Below are 22,702 nucleotides of genomic sequence, written 5' to 3'. Positions count from 1 at the left end.
TGTATTTTATGTGGCTAAGAGGTGGTAAAATGAACAGCTATATGAATCACATCAGCATATTACACAGCAAATAAACAAATAAATGAAGCGTTTACCTGATGGCGCTGCTGGACGAGTCTGGGTCACGGGCCGAAACCGTCCCAATGACAGAACCAACCCTCGCTGCCTCCGACACCACCATCTTACTGATGCGGGCTGAGAAGACCGGCGGCTCGTTTACATCTTCTACGGTGACCTTTACAGCCACCGAGTCACTGAAGGGCCCATAGCTCAGAAACTGAGGGTCAATATTCCGATTAGTGGCTTCAATCTTCAGAGAATAACTGCTCTTAGTTTCATAGTCCAAAGGCTGTGTGTGTGTGTGTGTGTGTGTGTGTGTGTGTGTGTGTGTGTGTGTGTGTGTGTTGTGAGAGAGAGAGAGAGAGAAAGAGAGAGAGCGCATTTAAAGACAGAATGAAAGACATGGTAAAAAAGAACAAGTACAGGGCAGGAGAAAAAAACAAAGCAAAAATAAAATCTTAATCAGTGTCTGATTTTGTCTTTTCATAAAAATAAAAAAAATCTAAAGAATGTAACGTAAGGGAACGGGACCAGGACATGGCAATGGCGGGCATGAGCCGTGGAGCGTGGGCGTAGCTGGCCATCTAGGGACAAGACTCTGGCCGAGGGCTCACGGGCTGGAGCCGATGTGTGTGCTACCCGCACACTCAAAATAGCCCTACCAAAATAGCCCATCTATAATGAAGAAGCTCAGACTTGGTGTGTACTGTGGGGTTGCGGGGCTCCTCGTCCGCAAAACCCACAGTAAAAATTGAGCCGCTAAACAAAAGGGCATAGTCTATGTATTGGGCAAGGGAAAAGTGAATTTCCCCCTCTGGCAAACAAGACCGGATAGGTTCATTGAGACCCACTCTAAAAATGTCCTTGAGGGCAATCTCATTGAAGTCAACTTGGTGGCAAAGTTCACAAAAGTCTGCCACATAATCCTCGATGGCCCGGTTGTATGGAGTCAATTATGTGCCATAATTAAACAAACAAATCCAGCATTTTGAAAACAAACTCGATCTACTTCGCAAAGGAAAACTCAATTCGCAAACAAACAGAAAGCAATGTGCTAGTACAAAGGTCAGTTTGAGTGAAAATGCAGTGGAGTAACAAATATGCATTGTGTTTTACAAATATAAATAAATGAGCCAAGATAATACTTCACAAATAAATACAAACCATCCTACAAATTGCGTGAAACCTTTGAACAAATACCAAATCTAGTGCATACAAATGCATATCTGTCTGTTATGATTGTGTGACACTTGGCTTTTTATGAGATCTCTCGGCTCGATTTTCTCACAAATGCAGTTGAGCAACTTCCTCTTCTAAAACAGTAGATGGCGTTTAACTAGAGTATTAATTTAGCGCTAGTCTCCCAGAGAAGCACTGATTTGAAACTTGCCTTTGCCTACAGCTGAGGAAAATGACCGATGAACGGGTGTGTTTCTGTCTTAATTTATCTATAATTAACCTTTTTGAGGTTTTCTTTTGCAAAATGCCATCTATATGATGTGCAATGAATGGCTGCTGGCATCAGAGGTGTGGCCCACCCTTCTTTCCCCCGTGGAACTAATTTGCATAATCTAAAGCACACACAGAGTCTTTGGGCCCTATCTTGCACCCAGCGCAATTGACTTTGTACACCGACGCATGTATCATTCCTATTTTGCACCCGCGCAAAGCGCGTTTTTTCCTCCACAGAAGCACGTCGCTAAACTAGGGAATGAACTTGCGCTCCCTGGGCGGTTCAGCGCAAAAAAGGAGGCGTGTTCCAGCGCAAACGTTCCTTCATGCTATTTTGCAGGTTTAGAAAACAGTTGCGCCACTAACCAGGAAAAAATGGTTTAAAGTCAGTGGCGCGTTGCGCATGTTATTCATATGCTATTTTAAGGGCGCATGCTTGGCCATAATCAATGTAGCGTGTGCACAACGCGCATACACTTTGATTCTCTCATCTACACAGAAGCAGCAGTTTTCATTTTTGCAAATCATACATTATTACGATAGATAGATAGATAGATAGATAGATAGATAGATAGATAGATAGATAATTTATTATAAAAGCATACATCTAGCTTACACATTTACCCAAATTATCATACGCCTTTTTAACCGAAGTTAATTTGGGTGTGTTTCTCCATCCTCAACGTCCCTGACGAGAGCGTTGCTCTCCTCGGCTGTGAATCGCTCCTGGCGTGCGTCTGGCAAACCCGCCGTTATAATAGCAATCTGCTATAGAACAAGCGCGCCTGCTCTTAAAGGGAATGTGAGATGACGCTCTGATTGGTTTATTTCACGTTACGCCCAAACCACACCTATGAATAATGAAGCGACTTCAGACCAACACATTTTAGATTTGCGCCTGGCGCAAGAGTCATTTATCCCGCCGGGAAAATAGCAACAGCGCCAAGACCCGCCCACAGAGTTACTTGCGCTTTGCGCGTTGACACTTGCGTTTCAGATCGTTAAAATACGGCCCTAAATCTATCTATGCATTAATCACTTCCCAAACCACCAAATCTCCAAAACACATTTGGCAATGTTTTAAATGTATGGAGTCAAGCATGATGGAAATAGACAGAACTATTAGGAATGCATTTATGTTAACAGCTGAATTTGTGTAAACCGTTGTAATACAAATAGTTGTTATTAAGACTACTTATTTCTCTGAATAAGCATTAAGTGGATGTGTTGTAGGCTTTAGTCCATTTTGTGTAAGAAGGTGTGTGGAGATTTGTCCTTCTTTATTCCAGTCACTGCTGTTGCGTGGCACGTAAATGATCTCGCTTCATCTTCATCAGTTGTCCTCGCAGCCTTATTTGACGGCGCTGGACATTTGTTTGAGTTAGCCCACCAAGATCCAATCAAAATGCAGTCAACACCATAATACTGGCTCCTAGATTGCTCTAGAACAGGGGTGCCCAATGGACTTCCCTGCAGACTTCAGTGCCAACCTGCTCCAACACACCTGGTTGTGCTTTTCAAGTAATCCTGAACACTTTGGTCAGCTTCAGGTGAGTTTGTTGAGGGCTGGAGCTGAACTCTGCAGGATGGTAGTTGAGCCAAATTTCATTTTCAAAAAATGTCTAAAGACACATCTTTTTCGTCAGCACCTGGCCAATTAATACTAGCACTTACCTTTTCTATTCTATTCTATACTATTCTATTTGTTTTTTTGATTAAAAACAAAAACAAAACCTTGCTATGTGTACTGTGCTAGACTAACTGAGACTTGTTACAGCACTTGTATACTGTTGCCCTCTTGTTGGTCTGATTGCTTCTATTGTTCTCCTCATTTGTATGTCGCTTTGGATAAAAGCGTCTTCTAAATTATTCAATGTAAATGTAAGTTTTTATTTTTTTCTCCAGACCCAGAAGTGAGGAACCCTGCATACCACCATAATCAGTTGACTACAGATATATTAACAAAGAACAACAATCTAATGTATTGTTCTCATTCTTTCCCTATGAAGGCCAGTGTGATCTCACCCTCTGCAGAAAGATGACTCCCTCCTGAGTCTCCTCGTCTGTGGTGATGTTGAACACACCGGGTGCATCTCCATCTATTATGCGGTAGTCCATCTCCGCATTGAAGCCGATATCAGCATCTGCGGCTTTCAGTTTGGCCACCACTGATGAGACCGGCAGAGATTCCAGCGCTGAGAACTGATACGACTCTAGAGGCAGAGAGATGTTTAACACTCTAAACTCATTCAAACCTGTTATGGACCTGCCTATGTCCAGGTCATAATCAAAGGAAAGGAATTAGAAATGTGATTTTGCTCGATGAAAATGAAGCACTTTGTATATTTAATGACAATTAAGCACATTTTCCTGCAATCCACTTAACTATATTTTTAGCCTAATGATATATCTGTCACAGGAAGTTGTAGGAAGGCAGACGAAGATGAAGAATAAAGTTCCAATATGAAGTTTAATGAGGGTAATACAAATAACACTCAGACAGGCAGGGCAACACACACTAAATGTAGCGTAGATCGAACAAACACGGAGTGAACAAGAGGAACTTAAATACACATGGTGATTAACTAAAAGATGAACAGTTGTGATGATAGAGTTAGTGTCCATAGCAACAGATGAATGGTGGGAAAATCAAACAAAGGAACATGTGACTAGAGAAAACAAACTAAAAGTCCATCAAAACTAAACAAACTGAACATATCTGTGACAATATCATTGTAATATTTGTAGTAATACAATATTAGTAATAATGTAATACGACAAAATTACTGTTGTCGCATAGTTATTTATTGTCCTGGTTTGTATTTATTGTTTGATTATAAAAAATAAAAAAAAATCAGAAATAAATATTTTCAATGATTTGGAGCAATAGTGAAGCAAACAACAAAACTATAGTATTACTACATGCAAACTCCTGCAACACGGTAATATAGATACAGAAATGAGAATTTAGGAATAAAATGAGAAACATTTTAATCCCAATAGGCATGATTTTCTTCATCCAAAATATGATTTCTTTTTTATTTCTTTTTGTTTTAGGGTGAAATGTGTGTCTGGTTTCATGAGTCTGACCCAAAATCAAGAAGGCTAAAAAACAACAACATATAGGGACAAAAATGCCATTATTATATACAGCCATTCATTTAGCTGACGTATCCAGAAGAATATCTGTTAAGTTTTACCAACCAGTTTTTCTCTTTTCAGTAGCACATTCGATACCTTTTTTTATTTGAATTTTCAATAAGGGCAAGAATATCTGCAGGTCAGTTTAATCACACGATCTCAGGTTTACCTCAGATCTATTATGAAATGCTGATGCTGAGACTCATGAAATGATGATCTCTCTGAGTCTGTATGATCATGCCTCCCTCACGGAGAACTGGCGTGTAAATCTCTGTAATGACTTTTTAATTTGCCATGGAATAGAAGCTTCTAGCAGACCAAACCTTATCTGTCATCCTTGCCTTGGTTTACCTCTTGTTTTCCCTGTGATTGCTTATCCCTCCATCCATCTGTCACATGTATGTTCAGTTTAGTTCAGTTTCTGTCTTGTCTCCATTAGTTATTGTTAGTCAATATGGTTTCTAATTAGTTAAGTCTTGTCAGTGGTTCCAGTATACTCCCGGTCTGTTCAGTCTCTTGTTGGTTATTGTTTGGGTGATAGACGCTGTTACTGTCCGTCACCTGTCTGTGGATTAAACCTCGTCTATATTGTTAATCTGCCTTCGTCTGTCTTCATCGTGTGACACCATCTAGCTATCCTTTTGTTTTTAATTCACATTCACCTTTTTTTTCTCAGACCTCTCTTTTTTCACATTGTCTCACAAACATTGCTCTTCTTATTCTAAGTTTGTTTGACTTCTGTCTGGCCTGATTAGACTCATTTTCTTCGTAGAGGAAATTATTTCTAGTGTTAACATGTTAGCCGTTCTATCGTTGAGCTCTGAAGTTACGTGTATCGTGAATAAAGTGCCGCACACATTTTGGAGCGTCTCTGCTTGTTTGCAATGCAAAGGTAAATAAATGTAGCAGGAAGGGTTATGACCCCTCCTACTTGTTATGATTTGGCCAATGGCCTGGCATCCGGTGCGTATAAGAGCATGGGTTACCGGTTCCTTAGTGTGCGTCACTATCCGGGGCCGTGACGTTGCTGCGTTTTGTTGGAGTGCAGTGTCAGGTGTTGCTCGTAAAAGATCGCTGAAGCTGCTTATTCACTGTCAGTGCTGTTTGCCAGTCTGTGTGCTTTCTGGAGAGTTTAGTATGGACATTTGAGACAGGTAAGGGAGGCATTTGTATGCACCTGTGTCTTGTAAATGAAGTTTTGCTCTGGCTGAGCGGGTAATCTGACTAATCTCTGTTTAACGTAGTGTAAGACCTATCTGCGCTTTCTGCCAACGGGTTTGTCGGAGACATTTGACTCCATCTACCGCATAGTTCGGGGATAGTAATCCCGGGACAGCATGTTTTGTGAGTATACTGCTCGAGCGTGAAGCCAAGGGAGAGGGAATCGCGGTGTAACACCTTTTTGTTTTGTTTTTAGGCACGCGATAAGGACAGTAGCGGCGTCCTGCATGAGAATTATCTGCCCGTTGCTTCATCATAAACTGCTGTTTGCTCTGCTCCTCATCGGCTGCTGTTCTGTTTTATCTGTTTTGTGTTCCGTCTTGAGGGAACCGACTCGAGTGAACTGACGCCACGGTCTCGAGTGAACCGTCTCGAGTGACTCGTCTTGAGTGAATCGTCTGGAGTGAACTGTCTCGAGTGAACCGTCTCGAGTGACTCGTCTTGAGTGAATCGTCTGGAGTGAACTGTCTCGAGTGAATCGTCTTGAGTGAATCGTCTGGAGTGAACTGTCTCGAGTGACTCGTCTTGAGTGAATCGTCTTGAGTGAACCGTCTCGAGTGACTCGTCTTGAGTGAATCGTCTGGAGTGAATCGTCTCGAGTGACTCGTCTTGAGTGAATCGTCTGGAGTGAACCGTCTCGAGTGACTCGTCTTGAGTGAATCGTCTGGAGTGAATCGTCTGGAGTGAACTGTCTCGAGTGACTTGTCTTGAGTGAATCGTCTGGAGTGAACTGTCTGGAGTGAATCGTCTTGAGTGAACTGTCTCGAGTGAATCGTCTTGAGTGAACTGTTTTCAGTAAATTCTGTTCTCAGTGATATGTTTGAGTTTCTCCTCGTTGTTTTTCCTGTTTATTTCTTTAATTGATTTATCTTTTTTTGAATTTGTATGTTTATTTTGGTTTGATTATTGTATTAGTGAATTATCATTTTGTTCTTTTTGCATATCACTGTTTGATGTCTTTTTCTTTTGTTTGTTGGCAGGGCCTGGGCACCCGGGGGCAGACGAGTGACCATTCAGGTGGTGACGTCCTCACTGTGTGTCGTGGTCTTCTCTGACATGAGTCGTTGAGTGTGTATTAGTGTGTGTGCACTGTGTATAGAGTAATTTTCATAAGGGTGATATCTCGAGACTGCCTCTGCGGGTAAGCCCAGGTTCCTCTGCTGCCAACGATAGAATTAAACAATTGAGATGAGTGTGATTGCTGGTCAATGCCTCTTTTAACTATGAATGTTGCTTAAATAAAATATTTTTGTACGATTACTTATGTCTCTGACTCAACGGTGATTGGGACCTGTGTGTGCCTTAGCTTAGAGGTTATATTAAATTCTTGGGGTGAAATTCCCCAGGTGGCGTAGTCGGAAATTACAGCAATTTGAGTCAAACCTCGCCCGCTCTGCCACATAAAGAAGAACTGGTTTGTTGCATAAGTACAGCGTTTTCTTTTACAGTCTCCTCCGTGTCACTTCCGGTGTGAGAACGCTAGGCGCGCTTGTGCTGCCGCTTCACGCTGGTACCTGTTTGTCTGCTGTTGTTACGTCTGTTTTTTGGATATGTTTTTTCTTGGAATCGACCTTCTTGGATTATTCACTGGACTATTTACACGCTCAAAAGTGTTTGGATAACTGACCTGGCTGTTTCCGTGATCCTGTCACACTGATCGGCTACGAGCCCTCTCCATTCCTATCCTCATATCCCTCACGACATCTGATATTGTGAGTCTCCCCTCTCTTTATCATTTTGAGGTGTCAATCCTTGGTATGGTTGGGTAGCCTTCCCTTCTGTGGATTGTGTGGATTGTGGGTCTGATACGGTTCTGGCTAACGTAGTTAAACCGATAAATTGTTGTGTAGGTCGCATTGGACATAACTGGTCATGTCGTCACGTATCCATTTGCAGGTTTTGTTTTTTGGTCTTTTTTGGTTTTTGCTGTTTTTGAATGACATTAATCAAATTAATTTCCCTGATATGGCTTTACAATTTTCTGCAGCCCATCTCAGAACATTTAAAGGATCGTTCTGATTGGCTCCGGACACATAAATGGTGTGAACAACTTGGAGTTTTACGCCGACCGCGCTACATACACCGGTCGCGGAAGAAACTTCGGAATTATCACTACTCGTCTTCTAATAATATTCCGGTTGTCTGTACCAACACCCGTGCGTCGGATACAACACAGCTGGAAAATCGATCCATTAACCTTGGAAATCTAAGATCATTGCGTTTTGATCCTGACCTCAGAACCTGCAGACGCGCATCTTCAGACCTGCGAGGTGCGCTGTTGAACACACACTCTCTAACTGATAAAGCATCAGTGCTGAATGACATAATCACTGACACAAACCTGGACATGCTACTTTTGACGGAAACCTGGCAGGTTCCTAATGACCTTTTCAACCTTAGCCTCTTAACTCCACCTGGGTACATCAATTTCTCTCAAACGCGTCTTCATCGTAGAGATGGAGGGCTGGCTGTAGTTTGCCGTGAGACTATTAAAATTTCCAAGATCGAGTTTCATGATGTTTCAGTATTTGAATACCTAGCGCTGAAAATGACTGGCCAAACGCCACTGGCTGTAATCTTAATTTACTGACCTCCAAAATGTCCCTCTGACTTTTTTTCTGAGATTAGTGCGTTACTTACTCTTGTCTGTGGTAGTTATTCATCTGTTATTCTGCTTGGTGATTTTAATATACATGAAAACACTGCACAATGCAATGAATTGATGTCTGTACGGGACTGTTTCAACCTAACTCAACATGTAACTTTTGCTACTCACTCCAGGGGTCATATACTGGATCTCATATGTACATCTGGCTTAAATAATATCTTTGTTAATGGTTCTGATTTTGCTTTCTCAGATCATAAACTCATAAGCTTCAGTTGTAGTTTTCCAATATCTATATCACCACTGAAGAAAATGCTGACTTATCGTAAAATTAACTCTGTGAATCCATCTTCTTTCTCTGCTTCAATAAGGGCTTCTACCCTGTCAGAATGACTACTATCTAACTGTCCGTCAGAAATCTGCTGTATATATAATAACGCTTTGTCTCAAATACTTGAGAGGCATGCTCCTGTTAAAACTAGACTGGTTCCATCTACTCGTGCCTCACCCTGGTTCACTCCTGAACTACGAACGATTAAAAACTGAGGGTCGGCGCCTAGAAAGACTATACAGGAAAACTGGACTTGTCGTGCACTCTTTGGCTTTTAAAGAACACTTGCTTAAGTACCTCAAGATCCTCTTATTTCACCTCCACCATTAGGAATTCCAAGTGTAGGCCCAAATCACTCTTTGCAATGGTTAACCAACTCACAAATCCACCACAACATGTTATTTCGGGCTCTGTAGGGCTTGTAAATAGCTTTTCTCAATTCTTCTCTGATAAATTGAAGTCAATCACTGCATCCATTACCAAAAACACTCCTCATACAAATGACTCAAATGTTCATTTAATGTTAGCTGATTCCGCTCACTCAACAAACTTTCTCTCTGCTTTCACTCTAACTACTCCTGCTGCCATAAGTGATCTAATTGTGAAGTCAAATTCCACATGGATATATAGATCCTTCACCTACTGTTTTGCTTAAGTTGTGTGTGCCCGAGGTTGCATCCTTCATAACACATATTATAAACTGTAGTTTGGCGTCCGGCGTTGTTCCAGCAGATTAAAAATGGCTGCGGTTACCCCCATTCTTAAAAAACAGGCTTAGACCACCTAAATATGGACAATTACAGACCAATATCCAACTTAACATTTTTAAGCAAAGTCCTTGAAAGGGTTGTTGCTTCACAATTGTGATCATATTTGGATGCTAATGGTCTTTTTGAACCTTTTCAGTCTGGATTTCACCCATCACATAGCACTGAAACTGCCCTTCTTCGGGTGGTTAACGACATTCTTTTGTCCATGGATTCAGGGCTGATCAACATCTTGATGCTCCTCGATTTAAGCGCTGCTTTTGACACAGTCTGCCATGAAATAATGATCTCTAGGCTTTCTGACATTGGCATAACTGGCTCTGCTCTTTCCTGGCTCATTTCCTACATCAGTGACAAAAAGTATTACATCACTATACAAGGGTTTAGATCTGCCACTGCTTCACTTACACAGGGTGTTCACTTACTCAAGGTTCGGTTCTTGGCCCCCAATTGTTCATCATCTACATCATATCCACTCGGTGACATCATACGCAGGCATGGACTTAAATTCCATTGCTATGCTGATGATATTAAAATCTATCTTACCACCAGCTCCGATAGGCCATCTCTGCCTGACTTACTCACTGCATGTATCAGGGACATCAAGCATTGGATGTCCCTGAATTTCCTCAAATTAAATGATAAGAAAACCGAAATATTAGTGATTGGCTTTATTGCCTCAGTCAAAAGGATGGACCAGTCCTTTGATATTGATGGAACTCATGTTAAGCCTTCGTCATCGATTTGTAACCTTGGTGTCTTATTCGATCCAACTCTATCTTTTGGCTCTCATATTTCTTCTCTTTTTAAAAACTCTTTTTTCCATCTTCGTAATATTGCTCATCTATGATCTTCTCTCACTTTAGCTGATGCTGAAACCTTAATTCATGCATTAATCACATCACGCCTGGACTATTGCAATGCCTTATTTCTTGATCTTCCCAAAAAACTTATTGCAAGATTACAGTATGTTCAAAACTCTGCAGCAAGAGTTCTCACCTCCACTAGGCGTTCTGCTCACATTACTCCTCTACTTCATGACCTTCACTGGCTACCTGTGGCATCACATACCCACTTTAAGGTATTGCTTCTAACGGTCAAAGCATTAAATGGTCTTGCTCCCCAATATCTGTCTGACCTACTTTACCCTTACCACCCTGCCCGGTCCCTTAGATCAGCTGAACTTGGTTTATTGTCCATCCCTCGTTTCCAGTTGTCTACTGTAGGTGGGAAGGTCGTTTAGTGTTAGCTACTTCTTACAGTATGTAATACCTCATCTGTGACTACTTTCAAGACCCAGTTAAAAACATATCTCTATAACATGCATTTTGGATAATGTGACTATATGTACCCTATGTAACTGTAATGTACAGGTATGTGTGGGTGTTTAAATGTATTGTAATGTACAATGTAAAGCGACCTCGAGCTATGGAAAGGCGCTATATAAAAAAAACTTCTTCTTCTTCTTCTTCTACTCAAGAAATACTACATGGCTAATATTTTATGTATTTAAGGAGCGGAGAAGTGTTTCTTAGTCTAGCATTTGTCATCGAGTCACAGCTAATACTGTCTTCAATGGTGCGTGGCTTAGGGAGCCCTAACATTTATTTTTGAATTATAAATTAATTTATTCTATGTCACAATATGAGGTAAATTAGGCCCTGGCTATGAGCCAAATTCCTGAAAAGAGAGTAGCACTTTTCCTGGAGAGACAGACTCTGTGTCTCTTCAACGGGTCAGATCTGGCCAGTTCAGCTTGTTGGACTTATTGCGGTTTAGGAAGTCTGCAATGATCTATTGATTGTGACTAGACTCGGAAGCAGTAAAGGTCAGCTTCCGTTGACATTCCCTCTTCCCATCACAAAAGGTTTAATCCACACAGACATGTGTGGTAACATTGGTCAGTCTCCAGCATTTTAATTCTAGCTAAATTGACAAAAGTTTAAAGACGCCTACTAACAGCCATTTAAAAAGATTACAGACAGCACAGAGTTATAATTTCAGACACTCCTCACCAACCCAACAAAACATTAGCTAATGTGTAGAGCAGTCAGTGTAGTATTCAATGAGGCATTAGAGGAGCTGAACATGTAACAAACACTAGCAAACAAAAACTGTGATCTGAAATATCACAAAGATTTAATACAAAAAAAAACTTGTTGCTTTTACTTGAATTAGTATCACAATTCAAGTAAAAGCACAATTTATACTTGTTAGTATCACAAATTATAATTTTTTTAATTAAATTATTAAACGTTTATTTGTGTTTCAGCATCCAATTTTCTAAACAAATTATGCAAATCAGGTAACAGCCCAAAGATGGCCTCGAACTCCCAATGCGCACAAGGCAGTTTCCCAGCTTGAGGCCGGCTGTGTGTGAAACGGGACAGAACTGGAGGAAGACGCAGCAGACTATCATGATCTGATCTGGAATACTTTGTAAACCCTACACTGCAACCGGAGCGCCTCCTTTAGCTCTATTAAATGAGCTCGACTGCACTGAACGCTTGAGCACAGCTTTCATTGGTCTACTCTTGGTGAGTGGGAAAAGTACATTTTAACTGATTCTTATTAATCTGGCTTTTACGACAATGAGCAAACAAAGAAGGAGTGTCTTCCCAGAAAATACTGATAAATGACCAGTGTTGTTTGGAGTTCCATGCTACAAAGCAATTGTATGTGCAATTACTGACTTCATTTCAGTTGTTACATTGTTACTTGGTTAATGCATAGAGAATAATATGTTTTACTAGGAACACATTTAAAGCGTAAATTCTGTTAATGCGTGTCTGTTTACTTTTCAAAAGGATGAACTAGACTCCACAATGACATGCTTGCAATGTAGACAGCTTTTTTTATTGTAAGAGCTTATCCTATTGTTGCCTTGATCCTACAGAGTTAGTACTGATCTCGAATCTACCCTTTCTGTCAAAAATATTAGAAAAGGCAGTATCCTCACAACTATGTTCCTTTTTAGAAAGAAATGATATCTAGACCGTATCACAGTACTGAGACTGCTCTCATTAGCCCTCATAATCTTTGTTGCATTAATTTCCTATTATCTCTGTAAAGCTGCTTTGAAACAATCTGTTTTGTAAAAGCGCTGTATACAGTAAATGAAGGTGACTTGACTTGACGCGTCACACAACTCGCTTTCAGTATAAACACAAAGCACTTTTTCCAAAGCACTAGAACATCTATCAGCTGTAGCTCGACGACCAGTTTATCAAGTATTTCTGTTGCATTTTCAGATATACATTGATTTATAAATGGACTGCATTTATATAGCGCTTTCAACAGACCTATGGCCACCAAAGCGCTTTACATATTGCCTCACATTCACCCATTCAATCACTCATTCATACACCGACTGCAGATTTATAGTGTTGTAGGAGTTTGAAATGTGAAGGGCATTTGGTACCTGGTTAAGATGGACTGTGTACATGTGTTTCCCACTGAAAAACCACATGCTAAAGTGACTAAAGAGGAAAATTACTGTAGATCATATTCACTTCCACAATCAGCAGATGTCCTCAGGATGTCAGACATGTGTTGCTCTTACTGTGAGAGAAGCGTGGAGGGTTATCATTGACGTCCGTGAGGGTGACCGTCACAGAGGTGCTGCCGGACAGTCCTCCCATCTGACCCAGCATGTCCTTGGCCTGAATGATCAGCACATACTGGTCACGCGCCTCTCGGTCCATGTTGGGCAAGGCGGTCCGGATAATGCCTGAAGGAAACAGCCTTTATTTGGTCTCTAGAAATATACACTGAGGTGCAAAGAAAAACATGTATTTCAATCTAAAACATATCTTGATTACATAAATCAACCACAGCGTGAATTTGTTTGCCATTCTGTTGTAATGCTGTTTGAACAATTGTGGTGCTCCTACATAAACCAATAATGGACTGATATTGTCCAGCAATTTTTTTTGTAAAATTTAAGTATGCATAAAATAAAATAATAAAAATATTGTAGGAGCCGCATTTGAGTTTATTTTTGGTTTCATAATTTACTTATAATTGTCTTTTCTATTGCATTTGAGTGGTACACCTTCTACAGCCAGAGAGGGCGCTATCCTATAAGTTGGAGCATGAAGCGCAGAAGGAGAGACAGAAGGAGAAGGCGTGCCAGCAGATACGAGCTGTGTCCCAATGTGAAGGCTGCATCCTTCGAAGGACTGAAGACTTCAAGGATGCAGCCTATTCGTCCTCCGAAGGACGCACCATGTAGCCTCCGTAGGATTTCCTAATTGCGCAGCCAGGTGTTCCCGATTACCGCTCCAGGCGCCAAGCAACGGTGCGAGAGTATGCTGCCATCCTGACAATTCATTTGATATGCTATGGAGCAAGAACTGGCTATTGTCATTTTATATTTTACTGGAGGACATGGTATTAAGGATGGTATTAAGGATGTTTCAGGTCATACTTTCGGCTTAGCCGAAGATTCAAATGTTTATTTATATCTTACCTTGATGCGATTTTGTAGGCTAGTGTATTCTTTTTATTATGCACATAAATGGACCATGGTAAATATATTTACACATATTTATAACCCCATTTGAATATAAAACCCATTTGAATATAAACAGTCGAGTGCGGATGTTACTCCCGCTCTTCATCGGCAGCTGTCAGTCACTGTTGCTAGGCGACAAGAACAATCGTCCGTAGGCTAGACCGGTCCGAGCACTTCAGATTTTTATTTATTTTTATTTATTTGTTTATTTGACAGGGACATTGCACAACAAATGTGTTGCACAGACCAGAGATAGCTACAAGCTAGTTTTCATCTGTAGTCCCTGGGCAGAGGCAAAGTGACAGCAGGTTAATACAGTGGACAATGAGCATTCCCACTGATGCGCCCTTTGAAATGGGACGGAGCTGTAGTTAGCAACAATTTTCATTTACATTTATGCATTTGGCAGATGCTTTTATCCAAAGCGACTAACATTGCGTTATCCTATACATTTATACATAGGTATGTGCAATCCCCTGGGATCGAACCCACAACCTTGAATTGTTAACGCAATGCTCTTACCACTGAGCTACAGGAAAGTTTGTTAATATTGTGACAATAGGCCTACATTTTGTTACTTTAATTTTCAAAATAACCAGTGGTGGTATGTAAGGAACTACATACTTCGTTAATACTCGAAGTAATTTTCCCACACGGGACAGCAACACTATAAAACTGTTATTTTACAATATGATGCATTGTTTTACATTAAACTACACAAAAGTATATAGTTTAAATGTATCAACCTTGAAAATATTCTGAAGTAAAATGCAACATGCAGTAATAGAAATGCAGAATTCCTTTACTTTTACTCTTGATGCCTTAAGTACATTAGAGTATGCAAGATAATGAAAAAAAATTGCTTAACTAAGGTTTAAAATATATGACTAGTAGTTTTTCGCCAATTTGGTATTAGTGGTTATTAAAAGTACTTTAGTGTAATAAAGTATCTCAATATTTATTCCATGAGTCAGCCCTGCAAACCTGTTGGTAGACAACTTAGTGGATAGTGAAAATATGCAGTCAAACACTCTGGAGACAATCCCAGATGATGTCCCACCAGCAGAAGCCTTACCAGGGTCTCTATTGTGGAGCCCATCTCGGTCCAGCAGCACCAGGGTCTCCCACTCAGCTGAATAAAAGTCTACATCATTTTTCTTATTTTATGTACTGTAAATTTAAATGTTTATGTTGAATTTGATATGTTTAACGTATGTTGTAAATAGTTGGGGGGAAAAAAGGTATAGAAGAATTTGTTTCATGTAGAAATTATGACTATCATTACAAAAATAAACAATGTCCAGAGCAATGAATTCTCTTTTATTTACACATTTAAAGTTGCATAAAAATAAATGTACAGATTTTTTTTTCCTTTTAAAAAATATAGGTGAAAAAAAAAAGTTAAACAAGAATATATATATATATATATATATATATATATATATATATATATATATATATATATATATATATTTCTCAATCATTCTTTCAAGAAGAGAAAACAGCCTGTCCATCCTCTCCCTACTCTCCAGTGCTCTCCTCGCCTCTGCAGTCCCATGTCTTCTCTAATCAAGTCCAAAAACTCGTCCTCCCTGTCTCGCCTTCTTCATGGTGCTGGTGCTGCTGGTGCGGGTGCTGGTGCGGGTGCTGCCCCTGGCTCCTCCTCTTCTTGTCACACACTGCTGAACTCGGCCCTGGTGTGTCCTCAGGGATTGAGGCCATGAGGACAGCGGGGTTGGTGCAATGCCTCTGTCCCAACCCCTCATCCATGAGGACACACCAGGGCCAAGTTTCAGCAGTGGGTTTCCCACTCACACCCTCTCCTGTCCCAGGACACGTGCAATCTAAGGCAGAGCAAATTAACCACGGCTTGTTAACAACAACAGCACAATACAACAGCACAATACATTTCAGCAAAGATGTGTGTATTCATTTTCTTATATATATAAAACTATACACCCATTTAAAAATGGGTCTGGGGAATGTAACTCCATTACAGGCACAAAATAATATATACATATAATTTTGTGCCTGTATGGGAGTTAGATTCCCCAGACCCATTTTTCACTGAACTGTTCTAAAAAAGCAGAAAAGGGTACTTAACACAGGGGTGCAATCTTAAGTGCATTGTTAACACTGCAAAATATGACACATCAATACCAATTTAGACCAACATTAAAAACCAAATTTGGGGGTTGGTTGTTTTAGGCTTTATAGGGTGAGTGATATTTCTTATAATACACAAGTGAGAGACTAGTGCAAATATTACAAATAGGTCGTTAACTTTATTACCACAAGTTTTGCCTAAAACTACCTGATAAATGAAGCCATGCAATGATGACGAAGGAGTTAAGATGAAGTTTATAATAAACTTTAACTGTGGTTTCGCTAGCTATTGAGTAAATGAAAACATAATACTTACATTTAAATGTGAATTTGCTGTCCACCACCGATCTCTAGTCTCGGCCGCCGGCCTGTCGTCAACGGCGCGCAATGACTTATGGGGTAGAATAGGCCGCTAAGTGTCCATTTATGTATCCTTCTTTTCACGGGGAAACGAAGGGCGCATTTGGCGTCGCTTTTGAATCAGGGTAGCCTTCGTTGCGGCGTGATGACGCAACCGTCCTCCGAATACGGCCTTCGCAGGAATTGGGACAGCCTTCATCGAGCCGCGGTGACGCAATCGGCCTTCAAATGCGACCTTCCAAGGATGTAGCCTTTGAATTGGGACGTCCTTCGTCGCGCCGCTGTGACGTTTTGTCTCGCCGCGGTGACGCAATCGGCCTTCAAATACGGCCATCCGGCCTTCAAATACGGCCATCCGGCCTTCAAATACGGCCATCCGGCCTTCAAATACGGCCTTCGAGGACGCAGCCTTCACTTTGGGACACAGCTACAGTCTTTGACCTCGGCCTGGATCTGTGTTACTGGAGCTTGGCCTGTATGAGAACGCTAAACTCCAAGTGCTACAAAGGAATGTTTAAAGACATTTAAACCAGTTTTCATTTTTGTTTTGTACTTTATATTTATTTGCAATAAATACCGACAAACATTCAATGACAACACTCTTGGATTTTCTTGGATTCGGGCTGTGAGTCTGACCCTGTACTCGCATTCTCCAGGTGGTTGGAAACAATAACAGGGGGTTATAGGAAAAACCCAACATTATTTTTGCCACTACATTTCGTCAAAGACTTGCTGTGAATTTATCAAAGACATATTTATGTTGAAACTACGCGATATGAAGACAAAGGAAACGTCGGTCTAAGCGTGGCAAGCCAAACAAAGAAACACTTCGATGGAGGTATGTGCTTTCAAAGTGAATAATATTTGAAGGATATAGAAACCAATCTCACCGCAGATTTGTGAGTTGGTGAACTGTGACAAACAATTAAGAGCGGTGAAAGGCAGTTTGCCGTTGTGAAAACACAGCCAAATTGGAACGAATAAAATGCAACGATATGTTGATTTTTGGAAAGAATACGAACTGCTTTCTACATTTTTGAGAACTTTTGCATTGATTGAAGTAAGATAAATACTTTCTGAGATTTTTGGGAAGTTTTTTTTTTGAGAATAATGGCTGATTCTAACGAAGAAGAAACAAACCCTGTTAAAGACGAGTGAAACTGTCGCGCAATTGCGCTCATCTAGAGGAGGAAAAATGTCACATGTAACACGGAGAATGAACATTGTGAATGATTTAATGACTAGTCCGGAATTTCTGGATGAAGTTAAACAAAACATGATTAAGTTTAATGAATTTCTTGAAGAGTTCAAAGCCTTGCATGCCTCCTATAGTGAAATGTTGGATGAGGAAGCAAATCAAGAAGACTACGAAACATGGTATCAGCCTAGATGTGTACAGATAATGGTTTTTATGGCTAACGTTGAAAATTGGATTTCAGCCATAGAAAGCCCAGGTTCCCAAGCCATAGTTGAAGCCACCTCTTCTGTCACCCAAGTAGAAGATTCTGATACTGATACTGATGCACAATCATTTAGATCACATACATCGTCTGTATCATTGCGCATTAGTGCAGAGGCAGAGAGAGTGGCTTTAATGGCTAAAGCTGCAAAGCTGCAAGAAAGGCATGCAATTGAGGAGCAGGAGCATATTCTAAGAAAAAAGAGAGAAACTTTAGAATTGCATTCTGAAATTGAAGCCACTACTGCAAAAATTAATTATCTGAAAGAAGCTGAAATAGAAATGTATAAACCTGCCCAGTCTGATGTCACAGTTCAGATGCCTTTGTTGGGTGCAGAAGCAGATGAAGTGAAGACAAAATCAACAGTGACACATGTACCATTGGATGAAAAGCTTGATAGCTCACTTTATTTCCATGACAGGACTTCCCCAGTAGTTAAAACCAGGCCAGGTGTTCAGGTTCAATTTCCTCTTCACAGCAGACCTGTTTTCCAGCCCATGGCTAGCAATGATATCCGGCCACAACTACAGCAGACCTCAGCTCACAGTATTCCCCCTGTCATTCCCCAGCCAGCAAGGTCAGTCCCAGCCATTCAGTCCACTGTACCTCAAGGGCAAATTCCTACACCCAGTTCAGCACAGGAAAGCCACATGATTAAAATTCTGGAAAAGCAGAGTGAATTAACAAGGATTCTTATGAAACAGCAACTTCTGTCTACACTACCGCAAGGTAGCATTCCACTCTTTGATGGACAAGTTCTTGAGTACAAGTCATTCATTCACTCCTTTGAAAATATGGTTGAAAACAAAACTGATAACAATAAAGATAGATTGCAGTTTCTTATTCAATATACTAGAGGCCTAGCACAAAGGCTAGTCAAGAGCTGTGAGTACTTGTCACAAGATAGAGGCTACAAGAGAGCAAAGGAGTTGCTAAAGGAAAATTTTGGAAACTAATACAAGATCTCTTGTGCTTACTTGGAAAAAGCCCTACCCTGGTCCCAAATAAAATCTGAGGATTTTAAATCACTACAGGATTATGCCATGTTCCTTAGGAGCTGCTGCAATGCTATGGAGGAAATGGAATATATGGAGGAGCTGGATACAGTATCCAATATGAGAAGCATTGTGCTCAAGCTACCATACAAGCTTCGGGAGAGAGGGCATAACAAGGCTTATGAGCTGCAAGAACAACGTAGTCGTAGGGTAAGGATTTTAGATCTAGTCTGCTTTATTGAAAGACAAGCTCGCATAGCAGCTGATCCAGTATTTGGTGATCTTCAAGATCAGTCGGCTAGTAGAGGAAAGGTTAGATCCCCAGTCAAACCACAGGCCTCGAAGTCATCTGGCAGTAGTTTTGCCACTAGTATAGCTATTGCCCAAAAGCAGATGAAGTTTGATCTTTCTTGCCCCTTCTGTAGCTCAGGACACACATTGGACTTGTGTAAAGACTTTTTAAAGATAACACACAGATACAAGCTCAGTTTTATAAAGACCAAAGGCATATGCTTTGGATGTCTCTCCACAGGCCACATTAGCAGAGACTGCAAAAGGCGTCTCAGCTGTAAAGTATGTAAGCAAGCTCACCCTAGTGTCCTACATATTGAAGCCAAAGATAGTATCATCAAAAAGGCAGAAAGATCCTCTGATGTTACAGGCAATGCATCAGCAGGGTTATGTGGTCATATAGGGGCCGGAGACCAAGAGAGTGTGCTGTCCATTGTCCCAGTTCAGGTTAAGGCAGCAAAGGGCAGCCAAGTCTTACAGGTGTATGCTCTCCTGGACCCTGGATCCTCCGCCACCTTCTGCTCCGAGGATCTTATGTTTCGGCTCAATCTGAAGGGAAGAAAAACACACATTCTTCTACGCACAATGAATCAAGAAAAAACTGTTCCAACTCATGTCATCTCTGAAATTGATGTTTCAGCACTGGACAGCAATAACTTCTTACCTCTTCCTGATCTCTTCACTCAAAAAGAAATGCCAGTTACCACAAACAGCATTCCCAAGCAGAAAGACTTAGCACAATGGAAGTATCTAAGTCGAGTCAAACTTCCCAGCATTAATTCAAAGGTGGAGCTTTTGATTGGCACAAATGCTCCAAAGTGCATAGAACCATGGGAGGTTGTTAATAGTCAAGGTGGGGGGCCCTACGCAGTTAGAACCTTATTGGGGTGGGTTGTAAACGGGCCACTGAGAAGTGCTGATGGCAGTGCAGAGAATGTGACTGTGAATAGGATATCAGTTACAAGTCTAGAACAGCTTCTGATCTCACAGTATAATCAGGATTTCAGAGAGGTAGCATCTGAGGAGAAGACCGAAATGTCAGTTGAGGACAGAAGGTTTTTGAGGACAGAAGGTTTTTGAGGACCAGCCAATGAGGTGGTCTTACAAGGTGGACATTACTATCTGAAGTTGCCCTTTAGGAAAACTGATGTCAGCATGCCTAACAATCGCCAAGTTGCAGAACAGCGCCTCCAAACTCTGAAAAGGAAAATGAAAAAAGATGAACAATACAAACAGGAATATGTTGCCTTTATCAATGACATCTTTGAAAATCATTATGCAGAGGAGGTCCCAGAGGAAGAACTCACACAGGCACCTGGAAAGGTATGGCACATACCACACCACGGAGTGTATCACCACAAAAAGAAGAAACTTAGAGTGGTGTTTGATTGTGCAGCTACTTACAAAGGTGTATCCCTCAACACAGAGCTACTACAGGGTCCTGATCTGACCAATTCTCTTGTCGGAGTCATTTGGAGATTCCGCAAAGAACCAATTGGAATTATGGCTGACGTTAAGTCAATGTTCCATCAGGTGGGAGTAGAGAAATCAGGTGTGAACTACTTGCTCCTCTCATTCTCCCAGCCAAGCAGTTGCTACAGGAGCTCTGCCAGAGAGGCTTTGGATGGGACGAACCTTTGCCCCAAGCTGTAGTAGACAGGTGGGAAGGATGGACAAACAGTTTAGAAAGAATAAAAGGCTTCAGTGTTGCACGTTGTTTGAAACCAAAAGGCTATGGAACAACAAAGTGTGCAGAACTACACCACTTTGCTGACGCCAGTGAGAATGGCTATGGCTCAGTGAGCTACATAAGACAAGCTAATGAACAGGACATTGTACATGTCACTTTTCTCATGGGAAAGTCCAGAGTCCTTCCTTTAAAGAACATCACAGTACCACGTCTGGAGCTGGCCGCTGCAGCATTGTTGGTAAAGGTGGACAAAATGCTAAGGAGAGAACTACATCTACCCTTAAACCCTCAGTTTTCTGGACTGACAGCCAAACCGTACTTAAGTACATTAGAAGTGACACTGCAAGATTTAAAACGTATGTAGCCAACAGGGTCTCGCTGATTCGTGATAACTCGGAGCTGTCTCAATGGAGATACGCAAGAAGTAAAGACAATCCAGCTGATGATTCCTTGAGAGGATTGAGTGCAGGTAAATTCATGGAACAAAGGAGGTGGATGCATGGCCCAGAGTTCCTATGGAAACCTGAGGAAAGTTGGTTAGAGGTGGAGGCATTGGGCTCAGTGTTACAGGATGATCCAGAGGTCAGGAGAAACACTACTGTGTTTACAACAGTGTTGAACACTGAAACACCCACAGACCAGCTTATTTCATACTTTTCAAATTGGATTAGGCTACTTAAAGCAGTGGCATGGTATATCAAACTGAAAAAGGCCTTGATACTGAGAATCAAAAAACAGCGGAGAAACCCAGCGTAATTTAAAAATACTGCTGTTATTGTGTCACGAAATGTAGTTTTAAGAGTATTTCAGGCGAGAATGTAGTTGTTTAAAGCTCAAATCTTTGGTTTATTTATAAAGATAGCGCCTATTTGAAAATTTGATCTGACGTTTTCGGAGTTGTGAGAACCAGGCAATCGGACGCTCGGTGCTCATGTACCCCGCCGAGAACAGCCTTTCCTCGGCTAGTCCTTCTGACGTTTGCCGCTGGCTCGGATGTCTCTAGTGGTTTAACATGAGATAGGCTAAAACGTCTTGTGTATATCTAACGGACGATTTATTTATTTATTTATTTTATTTGTCTCATTAATCTATAATTTGTTCCCTGGCAAAACGTTAAGCTGAGGGCAAAGTGAAGTTTCATAGCTTTATTTAGTCTATTTAACTTTAACGTTATAGCCTAGAGAGCTGACTTATGTTTGACTGAATCGTTTGCTTTATTATTGTATAGCTTCTTATACCTTTTAGGCTACTTATACTTTTATAATGGCTATTATTGATCATTAAAACTGACATTTAACAAAAAAAGGTTATGTCATTTTATTTTATATATTTAAAACATAAAATAATTTATTATACATGTTGCCTACATTCTCTTCACTGTATGTACTATATAATAAAATAAAATGACACAACCCTGTCTCTTTTTGCAAAATGTTAGTTGATCAATATTATAATGTTTTTTATTTATCATAATTTTAAAATGAAAACAAAAAGAGTCAGGGTTGTGTTTTATATTTCGTGTTGTTATAAATATAAAGTGAATCAATTGCGTTGCCTGAACCACATTTGTGTGGCCATTATGTTTAAGATTTTTTTTTATGAAAATGAAAAGAGGCAGAGTGGTGGTTTATAACATATTTTGTTTTATTTGTAGCCTAGATATACATAAAGAGAACCGGAGTAGCTAGAGCGAGCTCGAGTGACGCT

General features: G+C 40.7%; 1 protein-coding gene across 1 annotated transcript in view; it reads right to left on the bottom strand.

The window, feature by feature from the left end:
• LOC307153687 (cadherin-7) overlaps positions 1 to 22,702 on the bottom strand; it is a 106,604-nt gene that overhangs the window by 28,532 nt on the left and 55,370 nt on the right. The window contains exons 4-6 of the mRNA XM_079863305.1: positions 13,140 to 13,307; positions 3,538 to 3,725; positions 96 to 349 (exon numbers count right to left, since the gene is read on the bottom strand). Coding sequence (XP_079719431.1) covers positions 96 to 349; positions 3,538 to 3,725; positions 13,140 to 13,307 — 610 coding nt within the window. The remainder of the gene's footprint in view (positions 1 to 95; positions 350 to 3,537; positions 3,726 to 13,139; positions 13,308 to 22,702) is intronic.

The sequence above is a fragment of the Squalius cephalus genome (assembly GCF_949319135.1).
Source record: "Squalius cephalus genome assembly, chromosome: 25".
Lineage (NCBI taxonomy): Eukaryota > Metazoa > Chordata > Actinopteri > Cypriniformes > Leuciscidae > Squalius > Squalius cephalus.
Note: the sequence above shows the minus strand (reverse complement) of the source record. Positions and strands in the feature narration are given on the sequence as shown.